This window comes from Mustela erminea, chromosome 12 (assembly GCF_009829155.1).
Source record: "Mustela erminea isolate mMusErm1 chromosome 12, mMusErm1.Pri, whole genome shotgun sequence".
Classification (NCBI taxonomy): Eukaryota; Metazoa; Chordata; class Mammalia; order Carnivora; family Mustelidae; genus Mustela; species Mustela erminea.
The window spans coordinates 68674078-68689998 of NC_045625.1; the positions used below are offsets into that span (position 1 = coordinate 68674078).

Sequence of the window (15921 nt, forward strand, 5' to 3'; positions counted from 1 at the left end):
GTAAGGTGGTATCTCAATGTGGTTTTAATTTGAATCTCCCTGATGGCTAATGATGATGAACAATTTTTCATGTGTCTGAGAGCCATTTGTATGTCTTCATTGAAGAAGTGTCTGTTTATATATCTTCTGCCCATTTTTGGACATGATTATCTGTTTTGTGTGTGAAAGCTCAACAGTTTAATTAGGTTACCTATCTTTTGGTAATAGATAACCTCAAACTCCGTAGCGTCTTACCACAAATCTTAATTTCTTGATCCAGAGCTTTTTCTTTAGTCTTCAGTGAGCCCCCACCTACGTGGTCAGTCCTCAGGGATTCAGGCTAATGGAATCTTGCCATCATGTGGCTCCATCACTTGGGACGTGGCAGAAGAGATAGCTAAGAGTCTCAAGCTGGACCTTCTTACTTTTGCCAGAAATGACACATTTCTTGCAGTCCTTTGGTCATAACTTGTCACATGAGCCTGTCCCGCTGCAAAAGAAATAAAAGGCCGCATGTAGAATTTTTGGTGAGCCCCGCTATTTGCCATTCTAGTAAAATATGAAGTTTTTGTGATTCCAGGAACACATCAGTAGTCATATTTATCTCTTTGCTTTTCTGTATAATGTTTGTTGTGTTTATTATTAAATCTTTCTTCCAATTCTTCCCATTCCTTGCCAGCCTGTTCATTTTCTACACTCATTGTCATCTTATGGAAAGCAGCCATTCCACTTAGGTACTATAGCATGATAGTATCTTGTGGCTATTTCTGCTATAAGGGTACTGATTCTGTATTTGTTTTCCTTGTCTGCCTTCCTACTACATTGAGTTCTGTGTGTAGCACTTGTTTCTTCTCAGGTTATTCCCCGCATGGGTAGCACAGTCCCTGGCCTATTAGAAAGTGCTCAGTAAATAAGGAAAACAAATACAAAAACTCTTCTCTTAAACTAAAATTACTGCCTCTTACCCACTAAATCTCTTTCCATACCTCTTCTCTATGCAGTTATTCCCTGTTACTTCCTTGAATGAATGCATTTGGTTGCTTCTGTAATTTTTACAGTTAACATTTTATGATAATCACTCAGTCATCTTTGATCTGTTAGGTTTTTCCATGACTTAATTCCACCAAAGAGACATCTGTTTCCATTTTAAGTCCTGACCTTTTCTCTCCTTTATCAGCAGCAGCTTTGTTCTAACCAGAATTTATAGGTGAATTCTACTTGCTGAACTTAAACTAGTCTTCTGGGTAAAGATTATTTCAAAGTGTAATCCAGTACATATTTTTCCTCTCTTCTTTGAGTGGGCCTGTTCTAGGGTATCTCTGTGACACCAGCCAATCCTCCGACACTATCTCTGTGTCTCGTAGTTCAGTTCTGACAGTACCTACCTGGAGTTAGTGTCCGATCACATAGTTTTAAAAGTGTGTCATTCAGTCCCCCAAGACTGCTTCTCCTTCAGATACCAGTCTAGGTATTGGACCATGTGTTTGACCTGCAGGCTATACATTGGCTATACGTTGGAGGGTCCCACAGTTTCCCTCCACTTTTGATAATTCTCTGGAACAGCTTACAAAATTCAGGAAAATGTTTATGTTTACCAGTTTATTGTAAAGGTTACACTTTAGAAATAAACAAATGGAAGAGAAGCATAGAGCAAGAAATGGAGGTGTGGGAGAGTGCAGGGTTCCCATGATCTACAAGTGTTCACCAACGTGGAAATTTCCCGAATCTCATTCCTCAAGAATTTTTATAGAGCTCAGTCTCCAATCTAGCTCTTTTTCCTCCTCTTTCTGGAGGTTGGTGGGTGGCTAGAAGTACAGCTGTTTTTGTCACTTGTCTTTTTGGTGATTCCCCCCATCCTGAGGCTGTCTAGGTGCCCCCACTAAGGAATTAATTGGCATAAATGAAGTGTGATCCAAAGGGGCTTGTATTGTAGAACAAAAGACACTCCCTTCACTTTGGAAATTCTAAGGCTTTTAGGAGTTCTGTGCCCAGAATCTGGGACAAAGACCAAAAATGTATTATACTGCACATAGGAAATACATATTTAAAATATATATTTTTAAAGATTTTATTTATGTATTTGTCAGAGTGAGAGAGCACAAGGAAGGGGGTGTGCAACAGAAAGAGGGAGAAGCAGGCTCCATCCTGAGCAAGAAGCCCCATGCAGGACTCAGTTCCAGGACCCTGGGATCATGACCTGAGCCGAAGGCAGACACTTAACTGACTGAGCCACCCAGGAAATATTTAGTTGGTTTTATTATTTAAACTTAAATATCAAAGTGAGTGGATTTTTGGCTGATAATAGTTATAGAAATGGAAGAGTTTTACTTTTACTATTGTTTAGTTATACTAGTTATTTAGTTACACTGTTACAGTTTTACTATTACTTTTTAAAAGTAATAGGAATTCTGTGTGATTGAAAATGGTTTTTTAGGGCGCCGGGGTGGCTCAGTGGGTTAAGCCGCTGCCTTCGGCTCAGGTCATGATCTCAGGGTCCTGGGATCGAGTCCCGCATTGGGCTCTCTGCTCAGCAGTGAGTCTGCTTCCTCCTCTCTTTCTCTGCCTGCCTCTCTGCCTACTTGTGATCTCTCTCTGTCAAATAAATGAATAAAATCTTTAAAAAAAAAAAAAGAAAATGGTTTTTTAGGGCGCCTGGGTGGCTCAGCCGGTCATGATCTCTGGGCCCTGGCATCAAGTCCCCCATCAGGCTCTCTCCCCTCTCCTCAGTGGGGAGTCTACTTCTCCCTCTCCTCTACCCCTCACCCTTACTTGTGCCGCTCTCTTCTCTCAGACAAATCTTTAAAAATAGGTGGTTTTCCATAATGGGACTGTTGAGTCACTATTTTTGCATTTCCATATTTTAGCGCAGTAGTAGTAATGATAAAATTTCTGACTTTGATTTATCCCTTATCTTTTTCCCTTTTCCCTTTTCCTCTTATCTTTTCCCTTATCTTCTTAGGTGGCCTTGGAGGGCTTGCAGGTCTGAGTAGCTTGGGTTTGAATACTACTAACTTCTCCGAACTACAAAGCCAGATGCAGCGGCAACTTATGTCCAATCCTGAAATGATGGTCCAGATTATGGAGAATCCCTTTGTCCAGAGCATGCTGTCAAATCCTGACCTGATGAGGCAGTTAATTATGGCCAATCCGCAAATGCAGCAGTTGATTCAGAGAAATCCAGAAATTAGTCATATGCTGAATAATCCAGATATTATGAGACAAGTATGTGGAAAGTTCTTTAAGTTCATTTAGCTAAAGAATTATATACTTAGTTTTTACTTAATTTCCTGTGCTTAAGGAGCTTGCCTTTTATAGATGGCTAAGCTACAAAAAGAAGTCCTGGTATTTATTCGCGAAAACTCAGCAACACACTACTTTGGATTGTTTGAGATTTGACCTTTCTGCTGTATTTTAAAGATCACTGTAAATGGTATTTTGCAGATTTAAGAAGCGAAAAGAATCTGATTCAGCAGATGGGCATTCATTCATAACAGAGTGTTTCTTGGTGTTACTTGAATGTTAGATTGAGGTGACAGCAGGAATTATTGAAAATAAATTCCTGATTTAATTATTAAAGACTGTTAATTCATCATTAGAAAACTTGTAAACAAATCAACTGTGTTGGTTAATAGTTAAAGTAATTCAGTTGTATCTTGGTGCCTTTTTATATGAATATCTTTTTCTTAGACATTGGAACTTGCCAGGAATCCAGCAATGATGCAGGAAATGATGAGAAACCAGGACCGAGCCTTGAGCAACCTAGAAAGCATCCCGGGGGGATACAATGCTTTACGGCGCATGTATACAGATATTCAGGAACCAATGCTGAGTGCTGCACAAGAACAGGTGATAACGTAGGTCCCTGCGGCTTAGGCCAAAGGGCAGCTCCTGATTTAACAGAAATACATGTGTGATTGAAGGGTACCTTTATATGGGGAATACAGTTTTCATTAAAAGAAAGTTCCATATCTGTTATTTAAAACAAAAGCTTATTCTTTATGATTTTTTGTCTTTTATTACAGTTTGGTGGTAATCCATTTGCTTCCCTCGTGAGCAATACATCCTCAGGTGAAGGTAGTCAGCCTTCCCGTACAGAAAATAGAGATCCATTACCCAATCCATGGGCTCCACAGGCTTCCCAGAGTTCATCAGCTTCCAGTGGGACCACCAGCACTGTTGGGGGCACTGGTGCGAATGCTGCCAGTGGCACTTCAGGGCAGAGTTCATCTGCACCAAATTTGGGGCCTGGAGTAGGAGGTAGGCTCCAAACAGCTCACACCACTTTTCTCTATTATCCTCACATTTTTGAATAATGAAAACATTTTTTATACTGTTACTCTTTGTGCTCTGTGTGTGTGTCTGTGTGTGTGTGAAGTAACTTTTATGAATTATCTTTTCATGTTCCAGGTTTTTTAAATGGGAGTTTTAAATATGTAGTGATTAGTATTAATCACTTGTGTGCATTATAGTGGAAAGGGTTACTAATGAGATGACCTCTCCTTCATCCATGAGATGGTTTTGGGAGAAGTGGGTGGTCATCTCATTTCAACCGTAGGAAAACTGAAGTCCGAGAGAATACAATTACTAGTGGACTTCCTACTGGAGCATGTGTTTCTTGGCTTTGGTCTAGTTTCTATTGTAGATCAGTGGATTCCCAGACTCTGGTTCTGAGTGAGACTAGGGCTAAATGAGCTGCATCAGAGCACCTGGCAGGTTTGTTAAAAAACCAGATTCTCTGCGCCCCTGGGTGGCTCAGTTGGTTAAGCGTCTGCCTTCGGCTCAGGTCGTGGTCCCAGGGTTGTGGGATCAAGCCCCGTGTCAGGCTCTCTGCTCAGTGGAGAGCCTGCTTCTCCCTCTCCCACTCCCCCTGCTTGTGTTCCCTCTCTGGCTATCTCTTTCTCTAGCAAATAAATAAATAAAATCTTAAAAAAAGAAATCAGACTCTCTGGTCTTAACCTCAGACCTTATGGATCAGAATCTTCTACAGTGGCTTTAATATCTGTGTATAAAGCTGCTGGAGGGGCGCCTGGGTGGCTCAGTGGGTTAAGCCGCTGCCTTCGGCTCGGGTCATGATCCGGGGGTCCTGGGATCGAGTCCCACATCGGGCTCTCTGCTCAGCGGGGAGCCTGCTTCCTCCTCTCTCTCTCTGCCTGCCTCTCTGCCTACTTGTGATCTCTCTCTGTCAAATAAATAAATAAAATCTTTAAAAAAAAAATAAAGCTGCTGGAGAGTCTGATATCCGAACAGGTTAGGAATTTACTTTTGATTATTTCTCTGTAGACTAGACTCAGTAAATGGAAGTCCCTTTGTCAACTATTTAGATGCTAAGAGCTAGGTCTAAAATCTGAAGCTAGAGTTAGGATTTTAGTCCCAGTGCTTGTCATGGAAATGAGAGGAAGTGAAAGCATGGGGCCACTTCCCTAAGGTGAAAAGGACTCGGATGTGCTTTAAAAGATGGTGGGTAGGGGCGCCTGGGTGGCTCAGCGTGTTGAGCCTCTGCCTTCGGCTCAGGTTATAATCTCAGGGTCCTGGGATCAAGCCCCACATCGGGCTCTCTGCTCCTCGGGGAGCCTGCTTCTCTGTCTCTCTCCGCCTGCCTCTCTGCCTACTTGTGATCTCTGTCAAATAAATAAATAAAATCTTAAAAAGAAAAAAAATTAAAGATGGTGGTGTTTGGCAGAGGAAGTGGAAAGGTGAGGTGCTGGATGAGGAATTTTTTAAAAGGTCACTACTGAGGGAAGTCATAATGGGGAGTCATTGGTTGTCACTGTAGTATATATCCTTTATAGACTATAGCAGGTATCATGAAGTTTTTGAATATAGTAAGGAGTTGATAAAAATTAAGTATTGCTTTTTTTTTTTTTTAAGATTTTATTTATTTATTTGACAGACAGAGATCACAAGTAGGCGGTGGGGTGTGGGGGGAGCAGGCTCCCTGCCGAGCAAAGAGCCCGATGGGGGGCTTGATCCTAGGACCCTAGGATCATGACCTGAGCAGAGGCACCCCTGATTGCCTATTTGACAGAGCGTTAGTTTCAGGTATACAATGTAATGATTCAGTGTTTGTATATATTCCGAAATGATCACCACAGGAAGTCTAGGTTACATCGAAATAATATCATTTAATCAAGGAAAAAAATTATCCATTCTGTATTTTACTTACTGCTTATTTGATTTTTAAACTATCTTTGAGAGAGCTACTTTATTCACATTTGAAAGATCAAAGAGCAAAGACTTAATCTCCTGATAGGTGAATTGCTTTTTTTTTTTTTAATTAACTATAGCATTTTTATCTACATTAACAACTTATGTCAAAAAATCAGTTTTGTGACTTCTTATTCAGATTTATTACTTAATGGCTTGATACTTTAAGATTTCATGTTACTGTATCCATCAAAGGAGAACCAAAAACAGCAAAAGGAAATGGATTCTGCTGGCCTAACAATTTGTTAGCATAGTATATACACTGTTGAGATTTTTATTCAACTCTTTGCAGTTACATATACACAAATATACACACATACCTGTAAAGATAAAACTCTTGACTCTCTTTTGCCCAGTAAGCACTTATTCTAGAAGATGAGGAAATCTTAGAGCAGGAGTTAGCAAATTTTTCTTGCAAGGGGCCAGGTAATACTTTGGGCCTTGCATGTCAAGAGCAAAGTGAGGGGCACCTGGGTGGCTCGGTGGGTTAAAGCCTCTGCCTTCGGCTCAGGTCATGATCTCAGGGTCCTGGGATCAATCCCTGAATTGGGCTCTGTGCTCAGCAGGGTGCCTGCTTTCTCCTCTCTCTCTGCCTGCCTCTGCCTACTTGTGATCTCTGTCAAATAAATAAAATCTTAAAAAAAAAAAAAAGTAAAGCGAGAATATTATGAGAAAATACATTGCAATAAGTAAAAATATAACTGAGTAATACTTTTTCATATATATATACTAATGATAGGAATGGAATTCTTTTTTAGGGATGACATTTACTTAATTGATGTTCATAGTGTTTCCTGTTGTCAAGATGTGTAATGAGATTTTACTTAAATATGTACTCATTTCAAAAGTATATGATTTTAATAGTATAGTCATCAGTTGGAAGCATTTGTAGGATTCTCTTACATTCTTCTTTGCTTTAAATATGTCATTGCAGATTAATCACTTCCAATTGAAGGTTAGGTGGTAGGACCTCAATTACAAAATTAAATGACTTTTGAAATATGGAAATTTCCTTTGCACTTGTATTGAGGTCCAAAGAATGCTGCTGGAACAGTAATATGAACTTAAAAAAACAATCTGTAAATTCATGGCAATGGAGATCTCATTTTAACTTTTGACAGCAAGAGAATGTATAAAGCACCTTGATATTGTCATTTAAACAATTTCTGTTATTGTCAAAATTACTTTATCACAGTATGAGTTCCACAAGTTTGCAGGCTGTTTGTCTTATAATTATGGGTAGAATTCATTGGGAAACATTATCAAGTTTCTAGCAAAAGATAATTTTGAGAGTCATCTAGTGTTTGGTAATGCCGGTTAGGTGGTTCAGAATTTCAATCTTAGCCTTTAGCTAAAAAAATTTTGAAGTAAAACCTTACATCTTACAAAAAAACTACTTCTGCTAAGCCGTCAAACTGCTGCTGTGTGGTTGGACAGGTCAGGATATTTCAGACAAATATCTATGGAATTGACTATGGCGAAGTTCACAAGAGTGAAATGGCGTTCTCTATTGATACTCCTGCTCGTTGAATAATGTGACAGTTCAAAATATTTTCTGGAGTACCTGCTGGTGAATAAGACAATGAATAGCCATAGTTTTTAAATACCTTATTTTTTAAATAAGCTTTCTATATTCAGCTAATCCTCCACATATGTTTTCATCATCATCATATCAACCTGATTTTTAAATCATAAAATCAACCTGATTTTATAAATAAAATATAATTTTAATATAAATAAAATATTATATTTAAAAATAATATATAATATATAAAATAAAATATATAAATAAAAATTTATATAAATATAAAATCCATTTTAAATCATAAAATCAACCTGATTTTATTTCAGGTTGCATTGAATTATTTTCTGGACTTTGAAAGTAGTTTTGCCTGTAATTCTATGCAGACTGTTTATAAAGTCTGATTTTTCAGACACTTTAAACTTGGCATTGACTTCTCAAACAAGAACTGGGCAGAAACATCTGTCAGCTCATTAAAAACAAAGGAATACCACTCAGAATAACTTGCATTGTTTTTAAATTGAATATTGATGCTGTGAGTCTAATGTCCTTAACTCTTGAGAAACTGTTCTCCTTGAAAGGGTAATGGACTTAAACGAGTTTATTTCTCTGGACACATTTATATTTGGCTGCTGCAATCAAGATTTCATTAAGCATGCCAATTAATCACCACTAATACACCGCTTTCCTTTTTGGCTAACAAATAAGCCACTTGGAAACTTAACTGGTTGTAGGCTTATTTTCATATTTTATTTTTGTAAAGAAATCTGGCTATGATGAGGTGGCTGCATTTTAAATTTCCTATTTTCCTGACTGTTGCTTGCCTCTGAGTTGGGCATAGTGCAATGAGTGCTTAGTCTAGCAATGTTGAAGTATATTGTATTTTTTCATTGTCATTGCATAAAAATACAGTGCTTTGCCATCTCATTGATAAAATAATCCATGCTCCATTGTGCTTTTTAAAAGCACAATATTTGTAGTCCAACTTTATCTTTTTCTTCTTGTTCTTAGGAGACTAGTATGTTACTGGTAGTTAAAAAAAGAAAATAACAACATGCTACAGCAATAGTGTGGTGCACTGAGCAGCGTTCTGGGTCTGCAGCAGTCATCAAGGGCTGTGCACAGCCTCTATTGGACTACTCAGCCATGGTGGTACACAAGCAGCCATTGACAGTGAACACCTGCGTGTGACTGTATTCCAAGAAAAAAAATTTTTTTAAAGATTTTATTTATTTGACAGAGATCATAAGCAGGCAGAGAGGCAGGCAGAGAGAGACCAGGGGAAGCAGGCCTCCTGCTGAGCAGAGAGACTAACGTGGGGCTCGACCCCAGCACCCTGAGATCATGACCTCAGCGGAAGGCAGAGGCTTAACCCACTGAACCACCCAAGCGCCCCTCCAAGAAGATGTTATTTATGGACACTGAAGTTTGATTGCATATAGTTTTCACATTTCACAGAATAATTTTGTATCTTTAACCATTCAAAGGTGTAAAAGCATTTTTACCTTGTGGGTTGTACAGAAGCAGGTCATGGGCCATATTTGCTCTGCAGGTTGTGTTTATCAACACTTGTGTTAGAATATTCATAGAGTCCAGGATGTAGAAAGTAACCCAATTGAAACAACTTGAGGAAATAGGAAAAAAAGACTGATTACCAAAAAACCCCCAGCAGAATTATAATAAGTTAGAAAAATAAGTAGGAAGTGTCAGTGTTTTAAGCCTGATAAAATTACGCTGGATGGAATGAGAGCAGAAGGGAAATGAAAACACTAATGAGTTAAGTTTGCATATAATGAGTTTGAGAATATATTTGAGGTTGAGTATATGTAGTCAGCAAGTGAAAATCTGGTTATGTGTTGAGCAAATTAGTTTTCAGAGAATGTTGAATTTGCATAAATTTAACTATAGCTCTTAGCAAAAAAAAAAAGGAAAGAATAAAGTAACAAGCACTTTTGCACCTTAAGTAGTTTAATTGTCACAACCTGTCCTTTGCACTAGATAGTACTTAACTCCATTTGACTGGGGAAACTGGAAGGGTGAAGAGGCCAAAAAACTAACCCAAGTTTACATAGTTAGATTAGGTTTGAACCCAGGTAACTCTAGTCACTGTTCTTAGTCGCTGCTCTGAAATGTTAAATGTGCCTGCTGTTTTGGTGAGTGAGTGTCAGTAATGAGTGAAAGTGGGATGGAGGCTACCTCTGGTTTCCTGGGTATGAGAGGGCTTACGTTCTTTAAGTAGGAGCATATCAAATGCTGGATGTGATTCTTCTGCAGTCCTAGAGGAGATGTTGGCCCAGACTTACTCTCTGTATGGGATTTTTCTTTATTTTCTTTTTTTAAAATATTTTGTTTTTGACAGAGAGAGACATAGCGAGAGAGGGAACACAAGCTGGGGGTGCGGGAGAGGGAGAAACAGGCCTCCCACTGAGCAGGGAGCCCGAAGCAGGGCTTGATCCCAGGACCCTGAGATCCTGACCTGAGTTGAAGGCACATGCTTAACAGCTGAGCCGCCCAGGCGCCCCTGGGATTTTTCATAGTAATTTCAACCATATCTAATTTTTGCTTCTTAAATTGACTTTAGAACCTAGTGTAAGTGTTAGATGTGATTTTATTGTAAATGTATCCAGAATGTTTAACATCATAAGCCCTTCTTTACTGTTATATGTTGAGTGTGTAGTTGTGGAGATCTTAGTTTTAAAATTCTTTCTTGGTTCAATTGATTAGTAATATGTTTGCTCATCTGCAGTTACTAAAATTACATATGGTATATATTGTATTTTAAAGCTTTCACTTTTGTTTATGGGTCTTTTCCTTGATACAGTGCCTTTTTTTTTTTTCTAACAAACTTTCAGCTAGTATGTTCAACACACCAGGAATGCAGAGCTTGTTGCAACAAATAACTGAAAACCCACAACTTATGCAAAACATGTTGTCTGCCCCTTACATGAGAAGCATGATGCAGTCGCTAAGTCAGAACCCTGACCTTGCTGCACAGGTGAGTTTGTAATTACATTAAAAAGGACTGTGCAGTGTGAATTGAAATAGCCTAATCAAATAAATGTGATTTTGGCACATTTGGGTTGTGTTGTGTTACATACTACAAAACTGGGTAAACTGCATTTCCAATATCTTGGACATTTTGTTTCTTTGCAGTAGACTAATTCTTCATATATAATTAGAACATTTTCTTCTCTGCTGTTTATTGGCTAGAAAGAAGTGTAGGTTTACTCTGTATCTATGTATATTGATTTAGGAGATGGATATAAAGTTTTGGATTACTTTCCCCTTGGAAGATATGTTCTTTAGTGAAATGTAAATCTTGAAAGTGATTAAGTGCTGTGGTAATACATTTCTTGGAATACTTATGTTTATTAGATCACATAGATTCTGCGTAATGGTCATGTTCAAGATAGCAGTTATAAAATATCCTGAAATCATTTTTTAAAGGCAGAGGGTGATTTGTGGGAACAGTGTTCTCATTCTTTCCATTATAGATCACCCCTCAAAGTTAGTATAATGGTATTTTATTAATTTATTTATTTTCTTAATTGTTTTGAAGAGACCGTAACTAAGGGAATTAATGGATCTCAACCCTGGCTGAACATTTAGGATCTCTTTGGGAATTTTAAAGTTAAAAAAAAAAAAAAAAAACTCTCTGTCCTGAGAGATTTTGGTGTAATTACATCTCATTTCCCCTATCCCTGAAGTTCCCTGGGCAATTCAGATGTTCCCCTAGGTTAAGAACAGCTGGGCTTAAAAAAACTTGGAGAATATGAAATAACCTTGATCACCTGTAGTTTAAATTTGCTGGATATTAAAAATGGCTTCTATAAAATATAAGGGATAATAAATATTTTCCTTTATAGTGTATTCTCATTTCCAACATTCTAAAAGCTTTTAAAGTTAATTACTTTTCTTTATGTCAACAAAATGTTTTTTATTTTCTGAAGTCTGGAACCATTCAAATATGTAGCAGCTATCTTTGTGTTATAATCCTCAGCAGTAACTTCTGCCCTCTTAATATTTGTGGAATTGGAAACAAAGAAAAAGTTTTTAGGTGAATTTGTGTATATCTTTGTTTTATTCATATAAAAATTAGTATTAAATGCTCCACTTACTGTGATCATAGCACTTTTGTTTTAAATAAATGGAAAATATGTTGAGTGATGGTATTTGTATGTTTTTAAATATCTGTTTGATTAATTAGCACTGAATGTGCATCTTATTTAAAAATGTTGACTTTACAAGCAGAGAAGGTCAACTATCCTATGGTTTCACTTATTTGTGGAGCATAAGAAATAACACGGAGGAGTTGCATGTTTTATAACTGCTATAACATGGGGAGATGGAGAGGAGAAGGTAGTTGAGGGAAATTGGAGGGGGAGATGAACCATGAGAGACTATGGACTCTGAAAAACAATCCAAAGGTTTTGAAGGGGTAGGGGGTGGGAAGCTGGGTCAGCCTTGTGGTGGGTACTATGGAGGGCATGTATTGCATGGAGCACTGGGTGTGGGGCATAAACAATGAATTCTGGTACACTGAAAAGAAATTAAAAAATTAAAAAAATTTTTTTTGACTTTACACTGAAAAATAAAATTTAAAAATATAAATAAAAATTTTGACTTTAATAAGTACATTCTCAGCCATTTAATTAAATTAACATTATAAAGTGACGAGCACTTCGACATTTTTTTTTTTTCACTCTAAAGCAAAATGTTAACAAAGCTATATGTGGATGTCTTTTATTGTAGGCAATTTAGAAATGTTTACAACATACTCTGGTTATGAGCAGATTAAAGTTTTTAGTTTTTCTGTTCTGATTTTGATTTTTAGAAACTCAAAAAAGTCTGAATATATAAACCATATTGTTGTATAGTCAGGTAAGTTAGGAGAAATACCTGAAATGAGATAATACTTTTCTGAGAATGAATGAATCAGTTTAAGATGCCATGCTGTCTCAAATGACATGATTCTTGAAAGATAAATGTGGTAACTTTATTAATCTGTTCATAATAAAAAATACTTTACTGGAGCCAATAAAGAAGCAGGTTTGTTGATCTCAAGTTGGTATTATTTCATGTACTGTGAATTTATTGGTCACTTGGAAACAAATATGATATATTCACAAAACACTGACTTCCTCCTACTTTCATTATTTTGTTGGATATAACTAAATAATCCACTTTGTAACAATAGACAAAGGAGGGAGAATGGAATTCTGTTTACTTCTAGTGTGTACGTGTAATTAATTGCTCTCAGATATGGTTAACTTCTTGAGGGCAAGGGTCATTTTACTTTACCCTCCAGACTTTGGACTGGTAAATAGGTGATCAGTAAATCATTGTCAGTTGACTTTTCGCTCCTTCTGGGGAAAGTGATAAAATTTTCATCTTTTTCAAAGCTTTGAGAATTAGTTTCTGGTTATGCTGATCATGTATCATAATCTTGTTTTCAGGTATTAACATTAATATTGACCCTGACTTTAATTCTTAACACCTGTGTGAATGTTGGGAGGCATGCCAGTTTTCTTATCTCTGGTGGTAGTGAGGTGAAATCCAGAAGCTAATCTTGGTGTTCTCAAATGGATTTACATCTTTCAGGTCTTAACACATTTTAATACTCTCCCCAGAGATCCTTTGGTGCTAGCCCTGGGCGGATTTTCACCTAGCAGCTCCATTTCTCTGTCAGGGTGGTTGCTGTTCTGGTTATTTTTCTGGACCGAATACTAGCTGTTTTGCAGTAGGCAGGCAGATAGATAGAGTGGTTCCAGATCTGGATTTTTCTCTGTGCTTGCCACTTGTGTGTTGAGGTGTCTGAGCAAGCCATGTATCGTTTCATGTATTGATGCTTATGTTTATTCTGTCAGTGTAGCAGCAAATGTATCCTCCTGAATGCCAGTTACCCCCTTTTTTCTTTTAAGGGCAAATACTCACCTTTGCTCAAGGAAAATCCTAAGAAAATGATTGTTATTATTTTTTAGGATATTGCATGTCATTATCATAATCATCATTCTCATTGAGAGAGAAGGTGCCTCATTTTGTTTTTGTTTTTGTTTTTTTTTTCCCCTGGAGATCCCTCTTGTGGACAGTATCTTCCCTTCTCCTTTTTTATTCATGTTCTACCTTCCTCCCTTTAAGTGCCAGGTTAGGCACTTGGGGAAGATAGACTGTTAAACAAGGTACATTACTTGTTTCAGATATTTCCAGTTAAAATTGTTTGAACACTTGCCCCATAGATGATGCTGAATAATCCCCTATTTGCTGGAAATCCTCAGCTTCAAGAACAAATGAGACAACAGCTCCCAACTTTCCTCCAACAAGTGAGTAAGAAAAGATGCTAGCTATCTTCGGTAATGATTTGCTTGAAAAAGTTTGATAATAAACATTTTCCTTACTCTTCTCTGGCTGATAGCAAACCATAGAAGTTAGTTTGATAATGCTGTCAATTTGCAGAGAATTCAGCTTGATCTTAACTAAGCCCCATTTCACTGCTGACCTTTTGCTTACATTTCTTAAACATAAATTCTGAGGAAAGGACCATTTTGTTTTTGCTTTTGAGGATTTAGGATTTTGAATGCTTCGTTAATACCATAAACCATTTCCTTTCACTTAACTGACTTTGAAGTGCTTCATTGTGTCATGTTATGCTTTATGGTTTAACTAATCTCGAGTAATAGGAAGGAGCTACCCTGTTCTGCTTTACGGGTTTGGTTCGTTGTAATGCTTTAATTCCTACAAATTAATGGAATGTCTCTTTTTTGAGGGGTAGATCTCATTTCCTCAGACTCGGAATTAGCACGATTAAAACTGTCAGTGTTGTCCTACACGGAAGGTTTTATTATTAAAAAAAACAACACAACAACACCAACTTGAGATTAGAATAGTATTTTATTATTTAAAAAGACAAAAGTCAGTCTTGGTGTTTTGAAACTGGTAGTTCTAGGCCTTTTAAATATTATACAAATGATTCTTGGGCTTGTAAACCATTATCCAAGGTTAGTTATTGTCCTTGACATATTATAATGATGTTAATGTTAGCCAATCTTTTTTGGTCAGTCACGTGGTGTATATTTGGAAGTAGTGAGGCTGAACTCAGGATACACGTATTAACTTCAAATTTGGAACTATTGTTTTAGAGTCTATTTTACTGGTAAAATTGTTTAATCGGCAACAGATAACGTTTGGTCGGGAGGAATATGTGGCTTTTACCATATGTAACCACGTTACATAAATTGTGCAGTTGGAGGTTGTCTCTTAGAAATAACACTTCTGTCTTCTGTTGGAGAATGGGAGCAGTTGTGGCTTTCACAGTAGCACCTGATTGTCTTTCACTATGAAAAGTGGCTTTCCTGATGGACTTGGGAGGAGGTCAGTTAATGATTTGCACACTAGGTTTGCTGTCAAGGAGGAGGTGCTTGTGTTTATCTGGGGAAAGAAATTCTGGATTACCAGTGTCTGGGAGTAAGGTTTTAGGTTTTCTCCAGAAACGTAGCAAAGAAACATTTAAATTGTACTTTCACTGATTTTAATTCCCTTGTTAACCACCTGTTCTCTTTCTTCCTTAGATGCAGAATCCTGATACATTATCGGCGATGTCAAATCCTAGAGCGATGCAGGCCTTGTTACAGATTCAGCAGGGTTTACAGACATTAGCAACGGAAGCTCCCGGCCTGATCCCAGGGTAGGCTTATTTGGGGATGACTATGAAAATGCAACTTCTCTTTTAAATGTCATTCTGCCTATTTTTATTGAGATTGCTTGCAAAACTGAGTTTTTAAAATGAAAAATGTTCATTTTAAGAAGATAACAGCTAATGCTATATTAAAATGTTAACTCTTTTATCATTAGGGGCCTGGTCTGGCCTCCTGTTGCAGGAGCTTAGGTTTATTAACCAATTCATGCTTCCTTAGGTTTACTCCTGGCCTAGGGGCGTTAGGAAGCACTGGAGGCTCTTCAGGAAGCAACGGTTCTAACTCTGCACCTAGTGAAACCCCGAGTCCCACGACGACGGGAACCACTGAGCCGGGACACCAGCAGTTTATCCAACAAATGCTGCAGGCTCTTGCTGGAGTAAATCCTCAGGTGAAGACTTTTCTGCTCACATTTTGTATTTCTTGTTGGAAATTTAGAAATTTCCACAAACAACCAAAAAAAGAAAAAGGAAAGAAAGAGGCAGTCCTTCAGGGTTTAGAGTATAATGAAAAGCACAATCTTAA

General features: G+C 37.6%; 1 protein-coding gene across 2 annotated transcripts in view; it reads left to right on the forward strand.

Moving 5' to 3' along the window:
- UBQLN1 (ubiquilin 1) overlaps positions 1-15921 on the forward strand; it is a 53850-nt gene that overhangs the window by 34234 nt on the left and 3695 nt on the right. The window contains exons 4-10 of one of the 2 annotated variants that reach the window (XM_032306892.1): positions 2939-3201; positions 3667-3825; positions 4002-4236; positions 10558-10700; positions 13942-14025; positions 15271-15386; positions 15616-15787. In XM_032306892.1, coding sequence (XP_032162783.1) covers positions 2939-3201; positions 3667-3825; positions 4002-4236; positions 10558-10700; positions 13942-14025; positions 15271-15386; positions 15616-15787 — 1172 coding nt within the window. The remainder of the gene's footprint in view (positions 1-2938; positions 3202-3666; positions 3826-4001; positions 4237-10557; positions 10701-13941; positions 14026-15270; positions 15387-15615; positions 15788-15921) is intronic. The other variant, XM_032306893.1, reaches the window with a different exon arrangement.